General features: G+C 41.4%; 1 protein-coding gene across 3 annotated transcripts in view; it reads right to left on the bottom strand.

Moving 5' to 3' along the window:
• Positions 1 to 24,033, bottom strand: part of MARK1 (microtubule affinity regulating kinase 1) — an 81,228-nt gene extending 57,195 nt beyond the window's left edge. For 2 of the 3 annotated variants that reach the window (XM_066380403.1, XM_066380413.1), the window contains exon 1: positions 23,246 to 23,442. In XM_066380403.1, the coding sequence (XP_066236500.1) occupies positions 23,246 to 23,296 (51 nt within the window). In that variant the 5' untranslated portion in view covers positions 23,297 to 23,442. Of the gene's footprint in view, positions 1 to 23,245 lie in introns of all 3 variants that reach the window. The other variant, XM_066380393.1, reaches the window with a different exon arrangement.
• Between the last annotated feature and the right edge of the window lie 2,661 nt (positions 24,034 to 26,694).

Here is a 26,694-nt window from a genome sequence, read left to right as displayed (position 1 = left end):
CGTGGTCAAGGCACATATGGGAGAGCAATCAATGAACAACTAAGGTGTTGCAACGCGCAACAAAAAACTACTGATTGATGCTTCTCATCTCTCCGTTCCTGTCTGTCTGTCCCTATCTATCCCTCTTTCTGTCTCTATAAAATAAAATAAATAAAATAAAATAAAATAAAGGAAAAAAAAAGAAGAAAATGTAGGCAGGAGAAGCTCATTCTTTATATTAATCTGAAAATAACCTTAAGGATTGTTCAACTAAGAAGAGAATTTGATATAGACAGTCATATTCTCTCACATTATGTAAAGATATCCTGTTGTTTCATATTTATCATTGCTGATGAGAACTCTACTGTTCATCTCACTGTTGTTACTTTAGAAGTCATGTTTCTCTTTGACCGCTGTTCAGATTTTCTATTTTGAGTTAGCAATTCTACTAGGTATGTATTCATTTTCTCTGATAGGTATTCAATGTGCATCAATCTGAAGGCACATATGTCTTCCCAACTGAAGATAATTTTCAGCCATCATCTTTTCAACTATTACCTTGCAAAGATGTCTTTTATTGTCTTTTTCTGGGGTGTCTATTAAATGTTATGTTGTACTTTTTCCTTCATGCTCCATATTTCTTCACAGCTCTTTAATATTCCTAATGTCTATTTCTCTACGATTCATTCTAAGTCACTTCCTTAGATATATATTCCAGTCCATCAGCTACCTAGAATCTGCTGCTCAACCATTCTATTGCATTTTCAATTTCAATAACTATATATTCCATTTCTAGAATTTCTATTTAACTCTCTTTCTACTTAGCTTATTCCTTTCATTAATTCATGATGGTTTTTACTCCTGCCTTAAGACTTATTTGAAACAAACTTACATTCCCTTTTCTTTCAGATTGTTCCATTATTTCCACTTCTTAGAGTGGTTTCTGGTTTTTGTTTATTTTTGCATTTATTAACACTACTCAAAGATATTTAATTTCCTCATGTAATCCATAAAACAATCTTTTTTTTTTAAATGAAAGTCCTATGAGATGCAGATTTTGAAAGAGATTCCACTGAGCACTTTTCATTTGTTTCTACCAGCGTCTACCAGTCATGAAACTATTTTCAGGGTAATTTCTCAGTCTGGGTTTCTACTCCACACAAAGCAACAGAGTCTGTCTGACCAGGCGGTGGCACAGTGGATAGAGCATAGGACTGGGATGCGGAGAACCCAGGTTCAAGACCCCGAGGTCGCCAGCTTGAGTGCGGGCTCATCTGGTTTGATGAACAAAAGCTCACCAGCCCAAAGTTGCTGGCCCAAGCAAGAGGTTACTCAGTCTGCTGAAGGCCCATGGTCAAGGCACATATGAGAAAGTAATCAATGAGCAACTAAGGTGTCGCAACATGCAACGAAAAGCTAATGATTGATGCTTCTCATCTCTCACCATTCCTCTCTGTCTGTCCCTGTCTATCCCTCTCTCTGACTCTCTCTCTGTCTTGGAAAAATATATATATATTAAAAAAAAAAGGCAGCAGAGTCAGACTTTTATTTCTTTAGAGTAACCTTTCCCCCCTTAAATGTAAGGCCTTCGGGGTAAATGGCAAGCCTCCTTGTCAACTCCCCCAACCAAGAGGCAGAGATTTTCTTAGTTTTCTTTGCACAGAGATGCAGCTCTTGAGGCTCTGAGCCTCATACAGGAAGCTCAAAACCAGTCTCTCTAGCACAGGGGGTGTTGATGCCCTCTTTCTGTCCCCAGGAGGGTGCTAGGACCACATTTCACAGTGCTCACACTGGCTCCCCAAAGCCCTGAGGACTTTCATGCAGCTGGCTTGTGCTCATCATTCTGGTTTCCATTTCTCTTCATTTCTGCCTCCTTTAAATCTCAGTTATGCAGTTAATAAACTCTTAAAAATGACACTTAAGCCTATCCATGTGTTTGTAGTAAGAAGGGAGGAACTCTTATCAACTCAGTCCACCACAGTACTGGTACTCCCCTTCTCTTTCCTAGTCACACAATTCCCCTCAGTGAATTCACTCAATCATGTGACTCTCCATATTATCTATACCACATGACTCCCAAACCTCTACCTCCAGCTCTGACCCTTTCTTGAATTTTAGACATATTTTTTGATAAAGAACTTATATCCAGAATATATGAAAAAAAAAAAAACTCCTACAAATCAAGAACCAAAAGGACCATCAACCCAATTTTAAAACAGGCAGACTTGTACATGCACATCACAAGGGCAAATATACACATGGCTGATAAGCATACTAAAAAATGTATGTCGTCAATAGTCAGATAAGGCTGTTGTCACTCTACTCCATCACTGGTACCCAAAAGACTCTCTCGTTGGTGCTTAAAGCATATGTGGCAGACAAGAATCAATCACTGAGCTGTTAGCAGGCCCTTATTTGTGAATCACAGTGCAAACTTTCAAGACTCTGGAGGAAAGCCTATGTCATCCTCTGTCAATAACTATTCTCTTTGGGGGAAATGGTTTCTGGCTTGCTATTGAGCCCAAGGAGAGACTGAATCGTTGACCGCAGGCCACCAAGTTACCATTCAACATGAGTTTCCCATTATGACCTGGATGTTGCCTGATGCATCATGCCAAAACGTTGGGCACCCATAGCAACATTCCACCATCACATGGCAGTGGCATATATCAGAGAAGGCAAGTCCTGAAGGCACAAGTTATAGGTGTAATTGGCTGAGATCCCCCCCGGCCATACTCCCACTGTACTGCTTAGTCTGTCTGAATCCACACCAGTGCCCTCGTGGGGAGTTCCCTGTGACCAGCTGATACTGGAACAAAATATTCAAGTCCAGTATGCAGTTGGTTCTGCACAACATGCCAATCTCACCCAAAGGTGGACAGCAGTAGCACCACTGCTCCACTCTGGGGTGGCACTGTAGAAAGAGCAACAGAGAGACAGTTCCCCAGTGGGTGGGGCTTTATGCAGTGCACCTGGCTGTTTATTTTGCCTAGAAAGAGAAAGAGTATGCAGCATGGATCCACAGAGATTTCCAGACTGGTGCTTGTGTCTTGGCTGAATGATCAAGGACTTAGAAGGAACACAATTTGAAAATGAATGCCAAGGAAGAAATATGTCACTAGATCTCCCTAAATGAGCACTGCACATGGAGACGGTTGTGCCCCATGTGAATGCTTGCCGCAGAGGACTCATGCTGTAGATGGCGGTCAGGTTGATTATATTAGACTACTTTCATCAGAGTAGGGGCAGGGTGCAGGTCTCATTGGAATAATCACTTGCTATTAATATGAATTTGCCTCCCCTATCCATAATGCTTACGCCAAAACTTCCACAGGCAACCTTACAGTTTGCGCCACCATGGTGTTCTGCACAGTACTGCTTCTAAGAATGGAACTGATTTTACAGCAAGTGTAGCACGCAACAGGCTCATGCTTGAAGAGTTCACTGGTCTTCTATTCCCCAATATCCTGAAGCAGCTAGCTTGATAAACCATTGGAATAGATTTTTCAAGACTCTGTTGATACCAGCTAGATGACAGCACCTTACAGAGCTGGGTAACTTCTAGGATGCAATGAACTCTGCGTTAGTGACTACTATTATATGGTGCTATTTCTCCCATACCGGAATACACAGGTCCAGAAATCAAGAGGAGGAAATTGGAGCGGTTTCTCTCACTATTTCCCATAGCGATCCACCAGTGATTTTTTCTTCTACTCTCTGCAACTTCGGGTTCTGTCAGCACTGAAGTCTCAGTACCTAAGGGAGGAAGGCTTCCAGCAGATGCCATAGCAATGTTCCATTAAATTGCAAATTGAGACTGTCTTATGGCAATGACTCATCAGGCAAAGAAGGGGGTTATTATACTGGCTAGGGTGGCTGATCCTGTCAAGGGGAAACCAGGTTGCTATTACACCTAATAACTGAAAACCAACAATCCCTCCAAACAGGTCTGTATTATACTCATTTTACAGGTAAGGAAAGACGCCGAAAGCTATATACCGGATGTAAATGACTAAAGCTGAGAATAGACTAACTCCAGGGATGTCTTGTCTGCAAAGTCTACCCACTTAAGCACTGCATAACACCAGAGACAGGCATAGCCATTCCACCGAGAACACAGATGTCACTGAACAACGACTGTCCTCTGCATGCTGCTCTCATTGCCTCTTCACCTAGTCACCCGCCTGCAGTTCAGCTTCCCACTTAGCTTTCCTACACGAACACAGCAAACCAGAAAGTACACTTTACACTTGTAAGCTGAATACTATTTCTGAATTAAAATTTAATACAATTTTTAAATTACTTTGGGTATAAAAAGGAACATAAACCTATGACTTGAAATACAGAAGTTTTTAAAAATTAAAATGTTGGTATACTTACTCCCTTAATCTAATAATAATAATAGCAGCAGCTAATATGTATGCATGTCTACCAAGTGCCAGGCACTGTCCTAAGGACATCAGGTGAGCACAGTTGTTTTTCCTGTTTACAGATAAAGTACCCGAGGCATAAAGAAGTTTTAAGCCAACGGCTTTCCAAGGTCAGAACTAATAAATGGCCGAGCTGAGATTTGAACCCACAGTGTGACTTCAGAGCACACGCCTTAACAAGAAGTTACACTGACTCTGTATCTGAATTGTGTGTACAAAGGGCAATCACCCTCTTCAGGAGGCAGAGAGTGGTTGAGACTGTATTTTATTTTAGAGACATTCTTCCCTAAAATATTCTCCTCTACACCCAAAAAAATCCTCTGGGAGGTCATTCTCTACTGCTTGCCAGAAGATATCAACTGAGTCCCCAGGGGACAAAAGAAAACATTTGCTTAAATTATATCTAAAAATATGGTATTAAATTCTTTTCAAAACTTCCTAGTTCTTTCCCTCCCACAAACACAAAAACCTTACAGCAAACTCATGCCAAAAATCACAATGTATGTTTGCTCTTTAAATCATTAGATTTAACACTCTTGTAGGCAAAGCTCTACTCTAAGACCCTCATTCAGTTCAGATATATTGAGTACATCTAATAAAATCCAGTAATTATCCCCTAATATTAAAGCTAATTACCATATCACCTTAAATGTCAATGCACTAAGTAAATAATTTTAAAGTACAGTAATAATTTAACTGATGATTTTAACTTGTGAACATGAACACACAGGATTCAGTGGTAATCTCTCTCCAAAACACCTGAGAAGATCTTTAAAAAATTAAAAAAGAGCAGAATTTAAAAAGCAGATGTTGTATCTACATAGCATCACTTCAGATTCTTACAGTACTTCAAAATTTTCCAGAGAATAAGTGAATCTTAACTATAAGCATTTGCTAAACATCCATCAAGTAGCTACTAAGTGCCCAGCGCTGTGCTGAAGTCCTTTAGGAGGGAAATGGATGTAACTGACACATTCCTGCTTTTTTCAATACAAGACAGCAGGCAATTCTGGAAACTCTGAAAAGCCAATTCTGAAAACTTCAGAAAGCCAATGGTGCCAGGCCCCACTGCTTGACTGACAGGGGAGTCTGTAAGAGGATACTTGGGCTCAAGGAGTTGAGCATTAAATATGGCACAGGTTTAAGAAAATTACAGCACCGTTGGAAAGTACTGTCACAAAGTACATGGGGGGGGGGTAGAATCAGCAGGCGATAACTATTCATTTCTGGTGGAACAGAGATGAGAGAAGACTCCCCTTTGTTTCCTCCCCTCCTGGAGAGAAACGAAGAAGAGAAAAAGCTTAAATAATCAGTCTTCGCCAGTCCGGGCTTTCTTCCTCAGCATGTCCTCTGGCCACTAGTAGTTCAGAATTTACTAGAAAATGAATTCCCGAGGTTTAAACAACTGGCCCTTGGTACATAATTTATCTCCCTCTAGTTTTCGGTATTTCAACAGCAAACAGAAAGAATCCAGAATGGCCAGAAGGACCAACAGGATGATTGAGCAATGTTATTCAGTCAATAAATGACTTCTAAAGAGAAAAGTATGCCTGACCCGGTGGTGGCTCAGTGGATAGAGCATTGGACTGGGACACAGAGGACCCAGGTTCAAAACCCCGAGGTCGCCAGCTTGAGCGCGAGCTCATCTGGTTTGAGCAAGGCTCATGAGTTTGAGCAAGGGATCACCCGGGCTGCTGTAGCCCCCAGGTCAAGGTACGTATGAGAAAACAATCAATGAACAACTAAGGTGATGCAATGAAGAATTATCTGTCCCTGTCTGTCCCTCTCTCTATCTCTCTCCCTCTGTCTCTGTCACACACAAACACACACACAAAGAGAGAGAGAGAGAGAGAGAGAGAGAGAGAGAGAGAGAGAAAGGTATGCCAGACAGTTTATAGATAAGTACCAAAGTGAGATATACCAGTAAGTGACAAAAGTAAGAAGGGTTAACTGACTTACTTGAGATAAACTAGCTTGTGACTCCGCAGCTGAATAATTTCCCCTGCTTAAGACAACTGTATTCACCACTGATTAAAATCAGTAAGACAGACACACAAAAACAATAAAAATAAATAAAATCACAAAGACAGGATCCTATAAAATGATAATGAATTACCAGTCCTAGCACTAAGTCCTTGCACGAACCCCTTCATACCACCCTATTCTTCTGCCCTAAATCTGGAGGGGCACCAACTTCTGATTTACTAATACTTCTGTGGTATTCTTACTCTGGGCTTCTCAGCATTCACTCCCCATACATATTAACACAGTGACATGCGTGTGCAATTTCATCAGAAATGTGAATCTTTTTTTTTTTTTCTCTTTATTTTGAAGCTGGAAACGAGGAGAGACAGTCAGACAGACTCCCGCATGCGCCTGACCAGGATCCACCCGGCACGCCCACCAGGGGCGACGCTCTGCCCACCAGGGGGCGATGCCGCGACCAGAGCCACTCTAGCGCCTGGGGCAGAGGCCAAGGAGCCATCCCCAGCGCCCGGGCCATCTTTGCTCCAATGGAGCCTTGGCTGCGGGAGGGGAAGAGAGAGACAGAGAGGAAGGGGGGGGGGGGGGGTGGAGAAGCAAATGGGCGCTTCTCCTATGTGCCCTGGCCGGGAATCGAACCTGGGTCCCCCGCAGGCCAGGCCGACGCTCTACCGCTGAGCCAACTGGCCAGGGCCAGAAATGTGAACCTTAACTGGTGTAAAAGACATCCTTATTCTCTGACACTTGCTAAAATGGTAATGAAGACTTCACCCAAGATTACTGCAACCAATGGGGTGGGGGGAGAGCTCAGTTCTGGCTACAGCAATGAAAGCTGGAGATTTATGCCCCAGGTGCAGAGTAAGGGGGTCAGTGGGTGGAAAATTACCACAAGGAGACATCTAGAGTAGGGGGGTTCCTGCTAAGCCAGCCTAACAGGATTTTTGTGGAAGGCAGGTCAAGAACTTAGACATCAAAGGTAGGGGATGAGGAACTTGATTAGATATCCAGGGTAGTCAGATGGCAAGGGTGGGTGAGTCTCACTAACCTGACTTCACAGAATTCTTTGCTTGGATTGGGTGTGTGCTGAGCCTGCAGGGGTAGGACAGACACCAAGGGCAAGATCAACGCCTTGTTTAGAAAACTCAGAGGAGCCAACCTGACATTTGGTCAAGGAGAGTTTCATCACTAGCGGCGACATCTCCCCTTTCTCTAACCCAGGGGTAGTCAACCTTTTTATACCTACCACCTACTTTTGTATCTGTTAGTAGTAAAATCTTCTAACTGCCCACCGGTTCCACAATAATGGTGATTTATAAAGTAGGGAAGTAACTTTGCTTTATAAAATTTATAAAGCAAAGTTACAGCAAGTTAAAGCATATAATAATAATACTTACTTACCAAGTACTTTATGTCGGATTTTCGCAGAATAAATCATTATAAAACAACTTACTATAGTTAAATCAATCTATTTATTTATACTTTGGTTGCTCTGCTACTGCCCACCATGAAAGCTGGAATGCCCCCTAGTGGGCGGTAGGGACCAGGTTGACTACCACTGCTCTACCCCTTCTCCTGATATGCCAAATAAACTTATTGTAAACACCACATTAAAGGCTCTTTCAGGGACCATGGGAAAGCAGGCCACTAAATTTAAAACTTAAGAGTGTTTCCAAAACATGCAGGGGCACACCCCCTCTTTAAATTGCCCGACAGTGACCACTGTCTCCAGGACCAGTTCTTGCTAAGTACTGCCCACCCCAGTCTCCCCCTCAACATGCTACTGTTTCCCTCCTCTCAACTCACCCAATAGTCTTCTCTTCTTCCCATCAACTCCATTGTTCCAGAGCCACCTGGCAAAGGAGGGCTGATCTCTCAAGCCTAGTTCAAAGGCTGCGAGCCCTTCCTGAGCACTCCCTCCCTCCCGCCTCCCCCTCCCTTCTTTCTTCTGTGTCCAGATCGCTCTGATGACAAGAAACTGTAACTTTCTACTGCGCTTGTTTGTCTCAATGTCTAACTCCTTGTTTGGGCTCCCAGTCCCTCCAAAGCAGGAGACAGGTTTCATACGCCTTTGTCTCTCCCTCATCTCCAATTGAGATGAAACAAAGAAGAAAAGGAAACAAAAGCAAACCCTCTTTTGAAATTGTGAAAGCAGCACTGTTGATCCCCAAAAGAAAGGTACGCATGCTTCAAAGATTTCAAGCGAACTTGTCACTATATCCTTTAGAAGGAGTTCCAGTGGAACTCGGGGCTGTTTTTCCACCTTCTGACTTGTTTATAAGCTGAACTAAACGAACACAGGGGTCAAAACAATATTAAATAATACTTTCTCAGAAAAAAGAGCTGGCCCATTGTTGGGCAGATAAAATGTATTATGCTCACTTTGTTAAAGAGTACACTGCCCATGAGGAGGCCGTCGCCCAGGTGATATTAATGTGTGTTGGGGTGGGCTAAAGGCAGGCAGAATCCTTGTAGCCTGGGGCTTGGTTTTGGGATTAAGCCTTTCCTACCCTTTTTGATGTGGGGTGGTACAATCCAATCATGCCTCAGAGAAGTGACTTTGTATTAGAGACTTCCCTATTTTGTATATTGGATTAAGGGTTTAGATTTCTACACTATAAAATGGGGACGGAGCGGGAGCTTGGGCTCTTGGTTCCTGAGGTTATCATTAGAGGAGAGAGCAGAGCAGAGAGCAGAAGGAGGCCATGTGGAGTAGGCCAGGAAAAGCAGCCAAGATGGCGGAGTACTGAGTGAGATGCCAGTTTGTGTAGAGTTTGTGTAGAGAGAAGGAAGGAGATGGGGAACTGAGGAGAATAAGGCTGGTGAGCTAGAAACCTTTGATTCTAGGAAACTCGGATAAGTCAGTGGCTTTGTGAGCACTGAATGTGATTGGGTTTTGGAGCCCAGTGTGTGTTTTTACTTGCCCGCCGGGTGCAAGCTAGAATTAAAGACTATGGCCCACCAGTTTGTGGCTCCGTTGTTTCTTTACCGACTGTCCGAATCCAATGCGAACCTGCGTGGGCTGGGCTGCTGTGATAGTGGCCGTGGCTTCTGGCTTTACACCCATCACCAAAAGCAACATATGGCGAGTGTCTTTACTGTGGTGCCACCCACCGCTTCCAATACAGTTAACCACATAAAGGAGGTGGGTAAGGGCAAGAAATTCCTTATCACTCCTTCTTCAACCACAGACTCACAAATGCCACACACATGCGCCTTATTCTCTCCAAGCCAGACAATTCCCTGTTATTTTCTATGGCTGTTATCACCTGCTGAAAGGATTGATTCATTGTCTTCCTGTCCCCTGCCCCACTTCTATAATAAGCATCAACCGGAATTCTTTTTCATTTTAATCAAAAGATGAGATTCAGTGCAGTGTAATCATCATCATCACATAACTCACTGTTTTTCAGAGCCTCGCTGGCGGGTATCAGCATCAGAATTGCCTAGGGGTTTATGAAAGTAGAGATTCCGGACCCCACCCCAGAGAAAAGGAGTAAGATGGAGTGGGAGGAAGCAAGGGTGAGGGAATGTGAATTTGAAATGATGGCCCAACTGGTTCATAAATTCACAAATGCATTTGAGAATAAATTACCTTGATCTGTTAAATTGTGAAGTGCTTCAAGATACATAGGCTACACAGAAGTAACATTGGAAGTAACCTCTGACCACAAGGTCCCTTCAGTAGACTCAGGAAGATAAAGTTTACACACACTGGAATTGCAGAATGATGTGAAACTCTATGGCATGGGTCCCCAAACTTTTTACACAGGGGGCCAGTTCACTGTCCCTCAGACCATTGGAGGGCGGACTATAAAAAAAACTATGAACAAATCCCTATGCACACTGCACATATCTTATTTTAAAGTAAAAAAACAAAACGGGAACAAATATAACATTTAAAATAAAGAACAAGTAAATTTAAATCAACAAACTGACCAGTATTTCAATGGGAACTATGCTCCTCTCACTGACCACCAATGAAAGAGGTGCCCCTTCCGGAAGTGCGGTGGGGGCCGGATAAATTGCCTCAGGGGGCCGTGGGTTGGGGACCCCTGCTCTATGGTGTAGAATTTAGATCAAGCATGCCTATCTTTAAAATGTTACGGTATGCCCTGGCCGGTTGGCTCAGCGGTAGAGCGTCGGCCTAGCGTGCGGAGGACCCGGGTTCGATTCCCGGCCAGGGCACACAGGAGAAGCGCCCATTTGCTTCTCCACCCCTCCACCGCGCTTTCCTCTCTGTCTCTCTCTTCCCCTCCCACAGCCAAGGCTCCATTGGAGCAAAGATGGCCCGGGCACTGGGGATGGCTCCTTGGCCTCTGCCTCAGGCGCTAGAGTGGCTCTGGTCGCAACATGGCGACGCCAGGATGGGCAGAGCATCACCCCCTGGTGGGCAGAGCGTCGACCCATGGTGGGCGTGCCGGGTGGATCCCTGTCGGGCGCATGCGGGAGTCTGTCTGACTGTCTCTCCCTGTTTCCAGCTTCAGAAAAATGAAAATAAATAAATAAATAAATAAATAAAATGTTATGGTATGGACAACTTTAGAAATTCTGCCATAAATTACATATGTATTACTTTTCTAACAGGGTATGTACATTAAAAAAACTATTAAAGAGATGAAAGTTTTTGGAAATATTACATTTTAATGATACAAACTTTTTGGTAATTAGTAAAATATTACTAATTATGCAATATAAGTATGTTTCTTGGGTTTTTTAAATCATGGGTTAACATAAGGTGACCAATCATCCTCCTTTAGGGAGGACAGTCCTTCTTTTGTAAGTTCCATCCTCCCTCAAAAAGTGTCCTCCTACATGTCCTCCTTTTTGATATTGGAAGACTAATCTATAAATGTCCATATATGATCGATGCAGAGTCGATCCATTGCATGTGATGTGATGTATTTGTATCTAAGTGAGTACTTTTTTCTTACAATTATTATTTAAAATTAATAGGCATGTAAGCATAATTACAATATAAAATATTACAAATGTTTTTATTATGCATTTATCATATTATAGTGTGTTATTGTTGCAATGAATAAAATGTTTCTTTTATTTACGATATTGTTTTTTTTGATTCATTTTTGTCTCCTTTTCATTGTAAAAAATGTTGGTCACCTTATTTAATAGTCTGGTGATGCAGAGATGTGAAGGGCGGATGGTAAGTTCAGTTAACATTGGGACTTTATTTCAATGACAATCACAGCTAAAGAGAGTACCTCATACAAACACAAGTTTGCATCATTGGTTGCATTTATTTAATAATTTAATCTATCCACCCAGTTATGTGGACTTTTTTATAAAAATGTTAGTAAATACTTTCCCTGATAATAACCATCCTTAAAAATTAATTTTGTTAATAATAAAAGCAAACGGTTTCCAAAATGTACTAAGCTTTTTCATCTGGAAGACTTATAAATTAGTTAGAAAATTTTCCACCTGTTTAAGTGTACAGATATGACAATTTCAGAAATGATACAGTGTAGAGTAATAAAATCACATTTGTATGGAAATTTCTGAACACTATTTTCAAAAAGCTTATTCCAGCATTTCTATAGTAGGCAAAAATATTGTGAAGTATACTCTAAACACATGTATTTTAAAAATGAAAAATAAATAAATAAATAAATAAATAAATGCATTGCTGAAGGAAGAGAAGCATTCAAAGGGAAAACTAAAACAAATCAACAAACACATATGCACACGTGTGCACACATGCACACACACACACACACACACACACATACACCAAACTAAACCTGAACACAGAGGCTAGCATTCCCTTCAGGTTATATATTATACTAAGCCAGTGGTTCTCAAAGTGTGTGCCCTAGATTTCCAGGTGCGCCCTATGGTATTCCAGAGAAATATGTACCTGTTGGAGACCAAAAAACCAACAGGGTTTTTGAAGCTTAGATTTTTGGGGAACAAAGGTGTGGAGAATTGGCTATAAACTGACAATCTGCCCAACCCCCCACCTCACTTGCCTGATTAGGTTGTAAAAGGCTGTTAAGCTGTGGTGCTGGATTGTTTACACTGCCCCCCATGATCTCCAGAAAGACTGGAGGCAAGTTTCTTCTATCCTTTGTTTGGTGTAAAGTTAAAATGATATGTATGGTGAGGGTTTTCTGCACTCAACACAATTAAGAGTATAAAGAGAGGAATTCTTCAATGTATTGATGAGGAAATGAGAGTTTGCCTTTCAAATATATGCCCAAACATTGAAGAAATTGCGAGGACACAACAGGCTCGTGTTTCTCATAAACACAAGAATGAAAAAACTTAACACATTCATACCAGGACCTGCCGAATTTACTAACTCTTACTAAGAATGTATCTATATATATAAAAAGATAACTTTTTGTCAATTTTTTTTATTTTTTAACCCTTCTTTTTTATGAATTCTAAAAAGCATAACTCAAAAAATATAACATAAAAATGTTAAGAAACAAAATAAATTTAATTTTGTCATATTTATTTCATTTAATTACCATAAAATCACACTTGGATTTTATTTTTTTCTTTAATATTTGACTTAATTATTATATTTCTCAGAAATTTGTACATAGTGCACCAACAATTACTTGTAGGATTTTAAATGTGCCCCAACTTCAAAAAGTTTGAGAACCACTGTACTAAGCCCTAGAACCACTATAAAGTGGGAGGGCTGACCCGAACACTCCTCTAGTAAGCCAGGATCCCTACAAGAGACTAGAGTGTCCCAGGTCAATAGAGACTCTCAGGAGGGGCCAAATACAAACTTTCCCTAGAAGAACTCATCCTCAGTTTAGACTGCCAACCTTCATACACATAAACATCAGACAAATAGGAGTTCATCAGCCAGGACCAGCCAATACGAAAGGAAAAAGCCACACTACATGAGAATTAGCAAACACAAACAAGAAAGCCAAATCCCCAGGGATTTCTGATAATGAAATTTCCAGACACAGATGATAAATAACTATAGATTAAACATATAAGAAAGTGAAGATGAAATTGCAAAAATATGTGAAACACAAGAGACTATTAAAATGTCTAGACTGATGTGAGAAAAACAAACAAAAATAAAACCCTTGAATTTTTAGAAATAAAATACAGAGTGGATAAATTTTAAAATTCAACAGTTGAGTAAAGAGAAAAGTAGAACATGCGACCAACACCCTGGCTTCTCAGGGACCTGCCCAAGGACTGGTGTCTCTGTAGTTGTACTAAGGATGCTGGTGGGATGCCCACGGCTGCTGAGAACAAAAATAGCTGCTGGTTGGGCTGTGGCTTCAGAGGCACCACAGTACAGCAGACAGACACCAGAGGGAGCAAGAGATTATGGGCTCCTGTGAAAATGAAACCACAAATTCCTCAGAAATCAACACACCCAAGTCAAGAAGACACATCTAACAGAAAACGTTTGAGAGCCCCGAGCGTCTACAGCTGCACTGAATGGTGAAGATCTTTCCATGGATCAAGCCAATTTAGAAAGACTGGTAGAGGCAGCCAGTTTTTAAAAAGCATAGATACCACAAAGTTACAAGGAACACAAAGAAACACGGCAAAATGGCCCAGTCAAGGGAAGAAATTAACCCTTTGAATAGTATGAATGTTCATGTACATCCTCATGCCTCCTGACCATCCAGAGTATGATTGTACATGTACGATGGAAACATTAAAAAAAGGCAAATGTATGTTCTTCTTGTTTCCATAAATTATCAAACAAACATGATTTTAAGTTAATAAAACTATAACTGGAACCAATTTCATTTTTTGAAGAAAACTCACTCCCAGGGGTCAGCAAGCATAAAAAAAAACTCACTACTCAAAGGGCTAAATCGCTATAAGCCAACCCTAAACAAAGAAAGTTATGTGTATTACCTGAGAAATAATTTAAAGTAACTGACATAAAAATGCTCAATTAGCTCAGAAAAATAATGCATGAACAAAATGAGAATTTCAATAAAGAAACAGAAAATCTGAAAAAGAATAAAAAGAATTGGGAACTGAAGAATGCAATAACTAAAATCTTTATTAGAAGGGTTCACCTACAGACTTGACCAAGCATGAAAAAAAAAAAATCAGCAAAGTTGAAGACAGCTTGTTTGAAATTATCTAGTCAGAAGAACAAAAAGTAAAAATAATATAAAAGAGTGAAGAAAGCCAAAGGGACTATAAGATACATCAAGTAGACCAATATGGTCATCAAGTACACATTATGAGAGTCTCAGAAGAAGAAAGAAAGAACAAAAAGCTTATTTAAAAAAAAAAATGGCTGAAAGTTCTCAAATATGGAAAAGGAAATGGACATCCTGATTCAAGAAATCCAAAATAACTAGGATGAGCACGATTCCCACTTGTCAAAAGTCAAAGAAAATTTTGAAAGCAACAATATTAAAACAACTTGTCACATACTGAGGAAACCTCATAAACCCATCATCATATTTTTCAGCAGAAAACTTAGAGACCAAAAAAGAATGTGAAAATATATTCAAACTGCTGAAAGAAAAAAAAAAACTTCCAACCAAGATGCTATATCCAGCAAAACTGCCCTTCAAAAAAAATGGGAGATAAAAACTTCACAGATAAAGAAAAGCTGAGGAGTTCGTCACCAGCAGAACTGCCTTATAAGAAATGCTCAAGAGAGCCATTCAAGCTGAAACAAAAAGATGCTAATGAACAACAGGAAAGTATATGGAAATAGAAAGTTTGCTGGTAAAGAAAAATATATGGACAAATACAGAATACTATAGTACTGTAATAATAGTCTATAAATCATTTTAATTCTGGTACAGAAGTTAAAGACATAAGCATTTAAAAAACGATAACTAAAATATGTTAATGGTTATACAATATAAAAAGATGTAATCTGTGGCATCAAAGTGTGGGGGAGGGAGAAGTAAACGTGTACAATTTTTATATGAGATTAAAGTTCTTATCAGTTAAAAATAGACTGTTATAACTAAGGTGTTTTAGATAAGCCCCATGGTGATCACAGAAAAATACCTACAGAACACACACAAAAGAAAATGAGAAAGATATCAAAGCATTTCACTATAAAATATCAACAAAATACATAAAAAGAGAGCAAGAAATGTTAAGAGAAGTGAAAGAACTACAAAACAGACAGAAAACAACAAAATGACAATAGTTAAATCCTTCCCTATCAATAACTACTTTAAGGATAAATGGATTAAAATCCCCAGTCAATAGAGAGACTGGCTTAAAGAACAGAGAACAGATTCCAACTATACACTGTCTATAAGAGACTCACTGTAGATTTAAGAACACACATATGCTGAAAGTGAAAGGATTGAAAAAGATACCCAGCAAATGGAAAACAAGAGAGCACATGGATGGCCATACCTATATCAAACAAAACAGACTTTATGTCAAAAATGGTCACAAGAGACCAAAAAGGACATTATATAGTGATTAAAGTGTCAATTCACTAGGAAGACATAACAATTATAGATATTTATAGACCCGACATCACATCAGAGCACTTAAATATATAAGCAAACATTGGCAGAAGTGAGGGGAGAAATAGACAGCAACATAATGAAGTAGAAGATATCACCACTCCACTTTCAATAAGAGATGAACATCCAGTCAGAAGATCAAGGGGACATAGGACTTGAACAACACTATAGACAAAACGGACCTAAAAGAAATATACAGGACATTTCACTCAACAGCAACAGAATACACATTATGCTCAAACACATGTGGCACATTCTCCAGTAGAGATCACATTAGGCCACAAAACAAGTCTTAACAAATTTAATAAGATTGAAATCATACCAGGCGTCTCATCCAAACTGATGATAGGAAACTAGAAATCAACAACAGGAAGAAATTTAGAAAATTCACAAGTGTGAAAATTAAAACACATTCTTAACCAATCAATGGGACAAGAAAGAAATTAAAAGGAAAATCAGAAAACATCTTGAAACAAATGAAAACACAATATCAAAAACTAATGGGACATAACAAAAGCAGTACTAAGACTGAAGTTTATTGTAATGAACACCTACATTTAAAAACAAGATCTCAAATAACGTAACTACACACCACGAGAACTAGAAAAATAAGAAAAACCTAATCCCAAAACAAGCAAAAGGAAGAAAGTTATAAAGATTATAGCAAAAATAAATGATAGGGAATAGAAAAACAATATAAAAGTCAACAAAGTTAAGAGCTGTTCTTTTGAAAAGATCAACAAATAATAAATCTTTAGCTAGACTAACTAAAGAGAGAAGACTCAACTAAAATCAGAAATGAAAGAAGAGACATTACAACAGATACCACAGAAATAAAAAGGATCATAAGAGACTACTATGGACAATTATAGGCCAACAAATTGTTTAACTTAGAAGAAAAGGAGAAATTCCTACAAACACACAATCTACCAACACTGAACCATGAAAAAAGAAAACCTGAACATATCTACAGCCAGTGAGGAGATTGAATCAGTAATCAAAATCCTCCCAACAAAAAAAAAGCCCAGTACCAGATGGTGAGTTCCACCAAACATTAAGGAAGAATTAACACCAATCCTTCCCAAACTCTTCCAAAAACTGAAGACAGGGGTACAATTCCCAACTCATAGTATGAGGCCAGCGTTATTCTAACAGCAAAGCCAGAAAAAGACACTATAAGAAACTATGGGCCACAAACCCTGATGAATATACATGTAAAATCCCAAACAAAATATTAGCAAACCAAATCTAACAGCATACTAAAGGATCATACACCTTGATCAAGTGGGATTTAACCCTGGAATACAAAGATGGTACAACATATGATAATCAGTGTAATACACCATCTTAGCAGAACAAAGGATAAAAAATCAAACGATTATCTCTATTGCTGCAGAAAAGGAATTTGACAAAAAAATTCAATACCTTTTCATGATAAAAATTCTCCACTCTCTGGGAAGAAAGGAATTATGTCATATAATAAAGGCCATTTATGGGCCCTGGCCGGTTGGCTCAGCGGTAGAGCATCGGCCTGGCGTGCGGGGGACCCGGGTTCGATTCCCAGCCAGGGCACATAGGAGAAGCGCCCATTTGCTTCTCCACCCCCCACCTTCCTCTCTGTCTCTCTCTTCGCCTCCCGCAGCCGAGGCGCTAGAGTGGCTCTGGTCGAGGCAGAGCGATGCCCCAGAGGGGCAGAGCATCGCTCCCTGGTGGGCAGAGCATCGTGCCGGGTGGATCCCGGTCGGGCGCATGCGGGACTCTGTCTGACTGTCTCTCCCCGTTTCCAGCTTCAGAAAAAATAAAAAAATAAAGGCCATTTATGAAAAGCTCAGTTAATACATCAATGGTGAAAACGTTAAAGCTTTTTTGCTCTAAGATCAGGAGCAAGGCAAGGAGGCCCACTCTTGCCACTTACATTCAACATAGTACTAAATGTCCTAGCTAGAACAGTTTGGCAAGAAAAAGAAATAAAAGGCATTCACACTGAAGAGGAAGAAATAAAAGTATCTCTGTTCACAGACCATGATCTTATATGTAGAAAACTCTACACATTAAAAACAAAAACAAAACCAAAAACAAGACTTGTTAGAACTATAGACAAAGTTAGTCAAGTTGCAGGATACAAAATCAACGAACAAAAATAACTTGCATTTCCATACCATAAGAACAAATAATACAAAAAAGATATTTAAAAACAATCCATTTACAATAATATCAAAAACAATAAAATATGTAGGAATAAACTTTAACCAAGGAAGGTAAAAACTTATACACTGAAAACTACAAAGTGTTCCTAAAAGAAATTTAAGATACAAATAAATGGGAAGACACCCTGTGTTCATAGATTGGAAGATTTCATATTGGTAAAATGTTCATACTACCCAAAAAGATCTACAGAGTCAATATAATCTATATCAAAACCCCAATGGCCACAGAAAAAACAATCCTGAAATTCATATGGAACCACAAGGCTCCTGAACAGTTGAAACAATTTTGAGAAAGAACCAAAAAAGCTGTGGGCCTCACAATGTATGGCTTCAAAACATGTTGCATAACTACAGTAATCAAAACAGTATGGTACTGACATAAGGACAGACATAAACACCAATGGAACAGAATAAAGAGCCCAGAAATAAGTCTATCCATATACAGTCAAATGATCATTGACAAGAATGTCAAGAATACACAAGGCAGAAAGGACAGTCTTTTCGACAAATGGTGCTGAGAAACGGGATATCCAGAAATTGAACCTTACACACAAAAAATCAATTGAAATGGATTAAAGACTTAAATGGAATGCCTGAAACTATAAAACTCCTAAAAATAACATAGGGGAAAAACTTCAGCACACTGTTCTTGGAAATGATTTAAGGGATATGACACCAAAAACAAAGGCAACTGAGGCAAAAATTGACAGGTGGCACTACTTCAAACTAAAAAGCTTCTGCACAGCAAAGGAATTAATTAAAAGAGTAAAAGGGTGACTTGCAGAATGGAAGAAAATATTTGCAAACTATTTATCTGAAAAAAGATTAATATTGAAAATATATAAGAAACTTCTACCGTCAGTACATATATTTTAAAAAAAAATCTGATTTTTAGAAAATGGACAAAGGACTTAAACAGATGTTTCTCCAAAAAAGATGTAAAACTAGCCTACATATATATGAAAAGATGCTCAATATTACTATCAGGGAACTGCAAATCAAAGCCATAGTGAGCTATCCCCTCACACCTGTTAGGACGGCCATTATCCAAAAAACAAAAGAGACGATAACAAAAGTTGGTGAGGATGCAGAGAAACTGGAACCTTGTGCACTGCTGGTGGGGATGGAAAATGGTGCAGCCACTATGGGAAATCAGTATGGAGTTCCTCAAATAATTAAAAATAGATCCAGCAATCCCACTGCTGGGTATTTACTCAAAAGAACAGAAATCAGGGTCTGGAAGACAGAGGGGTTAACAGTGATTTAAATAGAGCCAGAGACTTAGCCAACCAAAACATATTACACACAGTAAATGCACTATCGATTTTACTATAGATTGTAGCAGAGACACAATAACATAGAGGAAGAAAGGAATGAGAGCTTAAGACATATGCAGGATAGAATAAGAAACTTTAGCATCTCTAATCAGAGCACCTAAACACTAGAGAGAACAGGGGGGTAAGGCACTATTCAAAGAGATAATGGTTGCTTCATTTCCAAAATTAATGAAAGATATATATCCACAGAGCAAATCACATGGGATGTAGTACAGAGAGACAATGAACTCACGGGAAAACTGAATGAGAAGGCAGCACACGGAGGAGTTAAAAGTCTAACAATCTAATCAGCATCCCAAAAGCCAGGCAAAACTATATTTTGTTGACAAATGAAAACATTCAAAGGAGAATGTGTTATAGCATTGTTCTCTGTGCAAGTTTAAAAGAGACAAAGTAAATCTGCAATTAGAACGTAGCATGATAGATACTGGGACGGATGAGGTATGCACAGGGAACTGAGCAAACCCAAGGGCAGAGGTCATTAACAAAGGATTCCCAGTGGACAAATTACTGATGGTCACCTTAGTTAGAGCCAGTACTTATTAACAGTCATCCTGATGGATTTCAGATCTGTGAAAAAAATCACCATTCAAAACTGTTATTAAAAGCTTCAAAATAACTTTAACTAAAGTCCATTTTAAAACACCCCTCAAACGGGTCAAATCAATTTTCTTCATACTGATCACAATTTCACCACAGAAAGCCAGTCTGGACATTTAGATCCATAAATACTAGCATCATCAGAGGTTTCCCAAAAACGCAAAAAAAAGTTTTGTTGGCTTCATTTAAAAGTGCGTAGAGTAATGATAATATATTATCTATATCGATGCTGGAATTATCCAAGTAATCTAACAGAAGAGAAGAAAAGAAATATTTCAAATACCCATCTTTTTCCAGACTTATTCTTTACAACCTAACACCAAACCCATTTTGCATAAATTAATTCTATTACCTAATACGTCTTTTTCTACTTTGCTATGAAGTGTTGATTCCATTCAAGTGAATATTGGTTGTGCTGTTGTATTTAGCTTATTAACAATGCACACAGAAATCCTTCATCAAAGAAAACACTTCTGAAAAAGTACACACAGAATGTTCCTGAATAAAATCAATTCTTTCTCACTCTACTATATAAATAGTATATAGAAGCTCAGTGCTATAACATTCCTCTTTTGAATTTTTAAGTTTATCCTTAATATATGTTAATAACATAGGGAAGATAAAACACACACCCACAGACACAAAATCCAAATACACTCACTCATATATGACTAAACACATTTTTATATAACTGCAAATGATTTCAATAAAATACCAAGATGGTTTTTGAAATGACTGCATTGGCTTACTTTAATTTCTAGCAGTAATGAAGTGTGTTAGCTCGTCCTTAATATTCCTTAAGACTGAGAAGCCTTTCATTGTCATACAAATGTAAATTTTCACTACCAGCTTTTAAAATATGTCACTTTAACTAGAAACACTACAAACCAATGTACACTTTGATTCCCAAACTGCCATTAATCTATTAGGGATCAAGCAAATTTGTTACTTTATTTCATCGAGGAGAGGAAAGTTAAGAATGGATAATGACATTTACTACCAACACTAGAGAATAAAGAGGGCACCAACTGGTGACTTACCAATAACCATCACTGATGGCTCCTTTGATAAACACCTCTAGCATTTATAAACCAAGTTAGCCCTATTCACACAGTATTATCTCCTGTGCATTGACTGGGATTACATTTACCTTTTCTTGAAGTTCCTTAAGGGGAGAGGCCTTGTCTTAAATACTATTACCAAATCCCTTCCAGCTCCAAACCAAAGCTGAGTGTATACTTATTGATAAATGAACAGCTATAGTATAACATGTAGTCTACATGGCAATTAGGAGAGAATCAGGATGTGGGAAAAGGTAATTGCAGGTATAGTTATGTGCAACTCAATGACAACAAGGGACAGGACCATAAATGTGACTTTGAAATAACACATTGAGAAACAGGCAAATGAGTTTATAAAACAGAATCAGCTGCAGAAGTTACAACAAATTTATCACACAACTATTGCTTGCCTTAAAAATGCTCTTTTGGGGGGTCTTCCATATGATAACTGTATTCATATTTCTATAATGCTATCCTCGTGTCTGTGTAAAGTACCTTATTCATGTAAGTAGGAAAAAAGCTATATTACTACTCAAAATCCAAAAGAAAATAAAAACGATATATTTTCCTACTGTTCTGAGGTTAATAAACACACTTGTTTTGCTCACTTGAAAAAAAATCTTACTTTTCATGCGCACCGAAATGATATATTGAATGACAGGAATATTTTTCGATTCCTGTTTGAAAAATTCTGCACCAACTCAGCTTTAAAATCAACTTTTATCAAAAGTGTCATCTTTTTCCCTGACCTTCTTCAACCTCTCAATCAAAATTATGTATCAATTACATTTTTTATAACAACAGTCATGACGCAAATTAAGTGATAATGTACAATAGCAGCAGACTTACGGGACAGACTTCCACTATCTTTACCATTTCAAATGCACCACACCAGAGAGAACAAAAGCGCTCTCCGAAACGTCTTCCAAGGTCTTCTAGCAATAGTCTGTTCCTAGAATTTCTTCTCCCTTCACATAATCATGTTAAGTCTCTGTGGCCCCTACTCTCCAAAATCAAACAATCTGTTCACACCGCCCTTTAACACTTTAGAGGTGAGTTTGTATCTCTTCCATCTCCTATTTCTTGTATCTTACCAACCCTATGAAGGCATCGGTACACCAAGACCTGGGGAGTCGGGGGGTTAACTAGACCACTAGAGATCTGGACAGCCCCCTAAAACTTGCTACCTCTCGAGCGTCTTAAAACAAGTCAGAAAATCAGCCAAGGCCCTATTTACAGGCCACGAGAGTTATTTTGTTGTTGTTGTTGTTTTCCATATTTCCCACAAAAGAACTCACGTATACACACACAATTGTACTTTTCAAAAGGTGGCAACACAAACGGATCTCGTCCCTTTGGTTTGGAAGAGTTTAAACACCAGGGACATCTGCATCTAGAGAAAATCTCCTGAGGGCAAGTTGATCAAAGACACAGAAAATCCTTCCTTCAAAGAAATGCACCTTGTGACACTCCGAGGAGGAGGAGAAATATTTAAAGTAAAACCTGTCCTGATTTATTACCACTGAGTTGAGGAAGAGAATAAAAAAGCGCTTGGTTTCCTGTGGCTTTTCAACATTGTGCTGTGACCCCAGGGCCACAGACGCTGTGGGGGAAATTCTTCCGCTCATCCCTACTGAGGAGTATCACGGCACTATCCAGTCCCACGCATACAAACACACACATCCCTCTCTACTACCATTCTCGTCCCTTCCATTGCCGACCCCGGCGTGGACACAATGTTACAAAAAGCAAAGTCATGGGGCAATGCGGGAGGGGGGGCGGGGGGAGGTCAGTGGGGAGGGGGGGAGTCTGCGTGCAAAGGGTTGAAAGAGCCAGAAAAGCGAGGGTAAAAGAAATAGTCAGCGGGCTGCTGTGACCTAGAGCCAGCCTTAGGGTGGAGATGCAGATGCCCAGGGCGCGATAAAGCCGTCGGGATGCCCACTCTGTCCTGCCCTCCATCACCCGGTCCTCTCCCGCAGGACCACCTCTGGGCAGAGGACGACCCCCGCGGTTCTCCGGGCTCCCGCCGTAGGGCTGGGATGCTGCGGGCTAAGCGGTGGGCGGGGGTCAGGCGGGCGCGCGGGGGGCGATCCGGGACAGCGGTGCCCCCGCGGAGGGCGAACCGGGGGGGCGGGAGAGGGTCCCGGCCGCGCCGCAGCAGGGGCAGCCCCAGTTACTCACATTCTCCGTGTCCCGCTCGTTCACCGTCGGCAATGGCGTCCGGGCCGACATCTTGTGCGGACGGCGGGATCGGGTTGGGGTCTCGCGGGCCGGGCGGCGGTGCGGACCCCGGAGCGCAGGGAGGGGGCGCCGGCCGAGGCCGGGAGGAGCGCTCCCACAGGCCGCGGGAGGTGCGAGCGGCGGCCCTGGCGCGCGGCGGGGACGAGGCCGCGGAGGGCGGGGAGGGGGCGCTGCCCGCGGCGGCGCCTGGGACGCGGGCGCAGCGAGGGAGGGCCGGGTGCGGGCCGGCCGGCGGCAGCGCCGCGGGCAGAGGCGCCGGGGACGGCGTCCGGGCCCCACTAGGTTCCCGGGGCCATGGCTGAAGGTGAACGCGCGCCTCCGATCGCGGCCCGGCGAGCGCGGCGGGGGGCCGGGAGCCGCGGCCCTGCCAGTGCCCCGCGCCCCGCCCGGCTGAGCGGCGCCCGCGGGCCGTGCCGCAGCCGCTGCCGCGCGCGGGGCCCCGTCCCGGCTCGGTCCGCGCTCACCGCGGCCGCACAGCCGGGAGCAGCGGCGGGCGCGGCACGCAGCGCCCCGAGGCACTTGGCTGCGGCCGGCGGGTGGGCGGGCGCCAGCCGCGGGGCCTCTCCATTCATTCCCTCATTAGGGATGCGGAGCCGCCTCCTCCTCCCCTCCCGCGCTCACTCGCGGGCTGTTCCCTGTTTATTTTTGTCTTGCGCCCCGCCCGCCGAGTACGGTTGTCTCGGAGCCTCGGGTGCCTTTTCTTTTCCTTGGTGTTTGGGTTTTGCCGGTGGAGGTGGGAGGGCGCTGGTCCCTTTTTTGTCCGTTTCGTTGGGGGAGAATTGGGTGCATGTGACCCTGGTTCCAGCCCCGCCTATCTGCTACCTGGGGATGTCTCCCATCCTTAAATCCTCCTCCGCCCCGCTCCCCCACCCCCCACCCCCGGCCCCCAGCCAAGCTTTCCCAATAGCTGCCCTCCCGAGCACTCTCTCAGTCTCCTGCTGGCAGGGAGCGGGTTGGGTCAGGATCACCCTAACAGTTGGGTACAGGGCACAGACGGCCCTAGAGTCGCCAGCAGAGGCTCAGGCGAGGCAGCTCGCTCAGATGGGCGGGACAGCGTGACCTCCTTGGGAATGGGGACTGTGTAAGAGGTCACCCGGTGCCCAACGGAGCACCCCTGGAGAGTGTGACACTCAGGAGTCCCAACCTGTACCCGAGCTAATCGTCATTTCCTGGGACACAAGGAAGTATCACTTGGGCGAGCGTGTTTAGGGACAGAGGAGAGCAGTTTCTGGTTTGGGCCCTGTTCTAACTTCTCCAGGTGGCTTCCTTGCCCTTCCACCCTCCTGCCACTGCTTAAATTATGCTACAGTCCCTAGATAAGAGGCCCAGTTGCCCCTTAGAAAGCAATGCTGCTTTCTGCTTTCCATCTTACATTTTGCACACTCAGCCTCTAGGACAAAAAAAACCTTACTATCTTCTTTCCCCATCTTCCAATATTTCTTTTTCCCTTCTGTTCATGGGTGGGCGGGCAGATAAAAGGAGCAAGAGCCAGACGGTGATAGATCCAGTTTTTGAGTCTCTTCCTTGAATTTCCAGTGGAAATACCAAGGTGGGCAATCCCAACTCTGTTCTGAAGTACATCCATTTGGGGAAAAAAAGAATCCCTGCACCAGATGCTTTTTATCCTGTCTCGTTAAAGGGGGCTTCTGAAAGATTACCACTTGACCCTTACAACATGTTCCAAAAGACCTAAAAATAGCAAATACAGATAATCTCTAAGAAAAAAATTTTCACCCACATATATATTCACTTATAGAACACCATCTACATATTTACTTATTTAGCATCCTGCAAAAATTCCCCAGTTTCACCAAGAAAATAAAAATCACAAGAGCCCTTCTGTGCTTATCACTACTCCTCAAACACAACTCAGGCTTGGGAACTGCACAGCTGCAGACTGAATTATGGGTGGGCAGCTGATGCCAAGCTTCTTCGGCTCCTCTGTGGGCCTCCTGAATCACCTCGATGTTCTGTTACCAGGGCAGAGCTCGTACTTTTCTGATCAACTAGGATCACTGCTGCCTATAGGGGCTGCTAACAGTGTCAGCAGCACCACTTAAGTGCTGCAGCCACTGCCAGCACACCTTGTGTTACAACAGTCCCGTGGTAACCTGGGAATAAACAAGTACAGGTATTGATCTTACGACCTACGCAACTTACGACCATTCGACTTTACAACCACAATCGCTAGCCACGACTGCTCTGCATCTGGCAGTGCAAGTGTTGCCCAGCTGGGCATAGGACAGTGCAGACCAGCTTCCGGCAGCACTACCATCTCCGCATGCACCATTTCAACTGTTATCCCAGACTCGGTACAGCAATTTGTGTTTTGTGTCTTGGATATTTTTCATCAAACCCCTCCTAAGATGTCTACCAAGACGAAATTATCTTTGTCTTTGACTTAAAGATTTTTATAACATCATTTCACAGTACTGTACATATAGCCTACTCAACTTACAACCAAATCGTGTTATGACCGGTCTGTTGGAACCAATCGTGGTCGTAAGTCGAGCACTAGCTATACCCAGGAAAGCGTGTTCAGTCCCCTCGGAATATGAGTCATTCCTTCAGCTGATAGCTTGCATTTTGCTTTACAATGCCCACTAGCAGGTTATCTTATGCCTTTACCCTTGTTTTGACCCTAGTAAACATTTATTTTTTCTTTTTACAAAAGTCCATTCAATTGACTTATTTAAGATCACAGATGCACCGGGCTAACAGTGTATAGAAGATAACTGTGATATGTGGTATTGTTCACCCCATAAGGTTCATTATACCTAGTTTAATGGCTAATTAGAGACTGAACTCAAAGGAGAGCCAGGGAGTCAAGCACAGTGGCTTCCAAGATTTTAAAGTGTACATTAGAAGTCCTGGGCAAATCCCTTAGCTATATGTGCTACACTATTCAAATATTGAAACTTAATGGGCAATTACAGAACAATAGTAAGGGATACTAATTTGTTAAAGCAACCCATTAAAAAAAGATAACAGCGGAGTCTTTATTCAAAGGGAGTCTTGATTGGATGGTTAACTCAAACCCACAGTTCCAGTTAACATTTTATTAGAAACAGCTTTAATAACTTTTTTAAATGGCATTCAAATAATTCGTGTCTGCCATTTGGGGCTTGTTATATATTGAAAATTCACTTTGCATCATTTAGAAGAAGTCATTGTGTTCTTGAAAAGGAGTGTGTGTCACTATGTGAGCTTTCCGCTCCTTAAAATGGCATGAGTCAGTATTGTGATTGAAGCAAAACTGTTTAGCCAGAGCCCTTAATTAATAATGAGAATGCTCATAAGCAAAATTTTCTTGTGCCTGTGACTATGAAGAAATGACAAAAGGAATATTTTAGGGGCTTTGAGTAATCTTCTTTTGGATTGTTAGCCAA

This window comes from Saccopteryx leptura, chromosome 1 (assembly GCF_036850995.1).
Source record: "Saccopteryx leptura isolate mSacLep1 chromosome 1, mSacLep1_pri_phased_curated, whole genome shotgun sequence".
Classification (NCBI taxonomy): domain Eukaryota; kingdom Metazoa; phylum Chordata; class Mammalia; order Chiroptera; family Emballonuridae; genus Saccopteryx; species Saccopteryx leptura.
The sequence above is the reverse complement of the archived record's forward strand: the minus strand, read 5'-3'. Positions and strand labels throughout refer to the sequence as shown.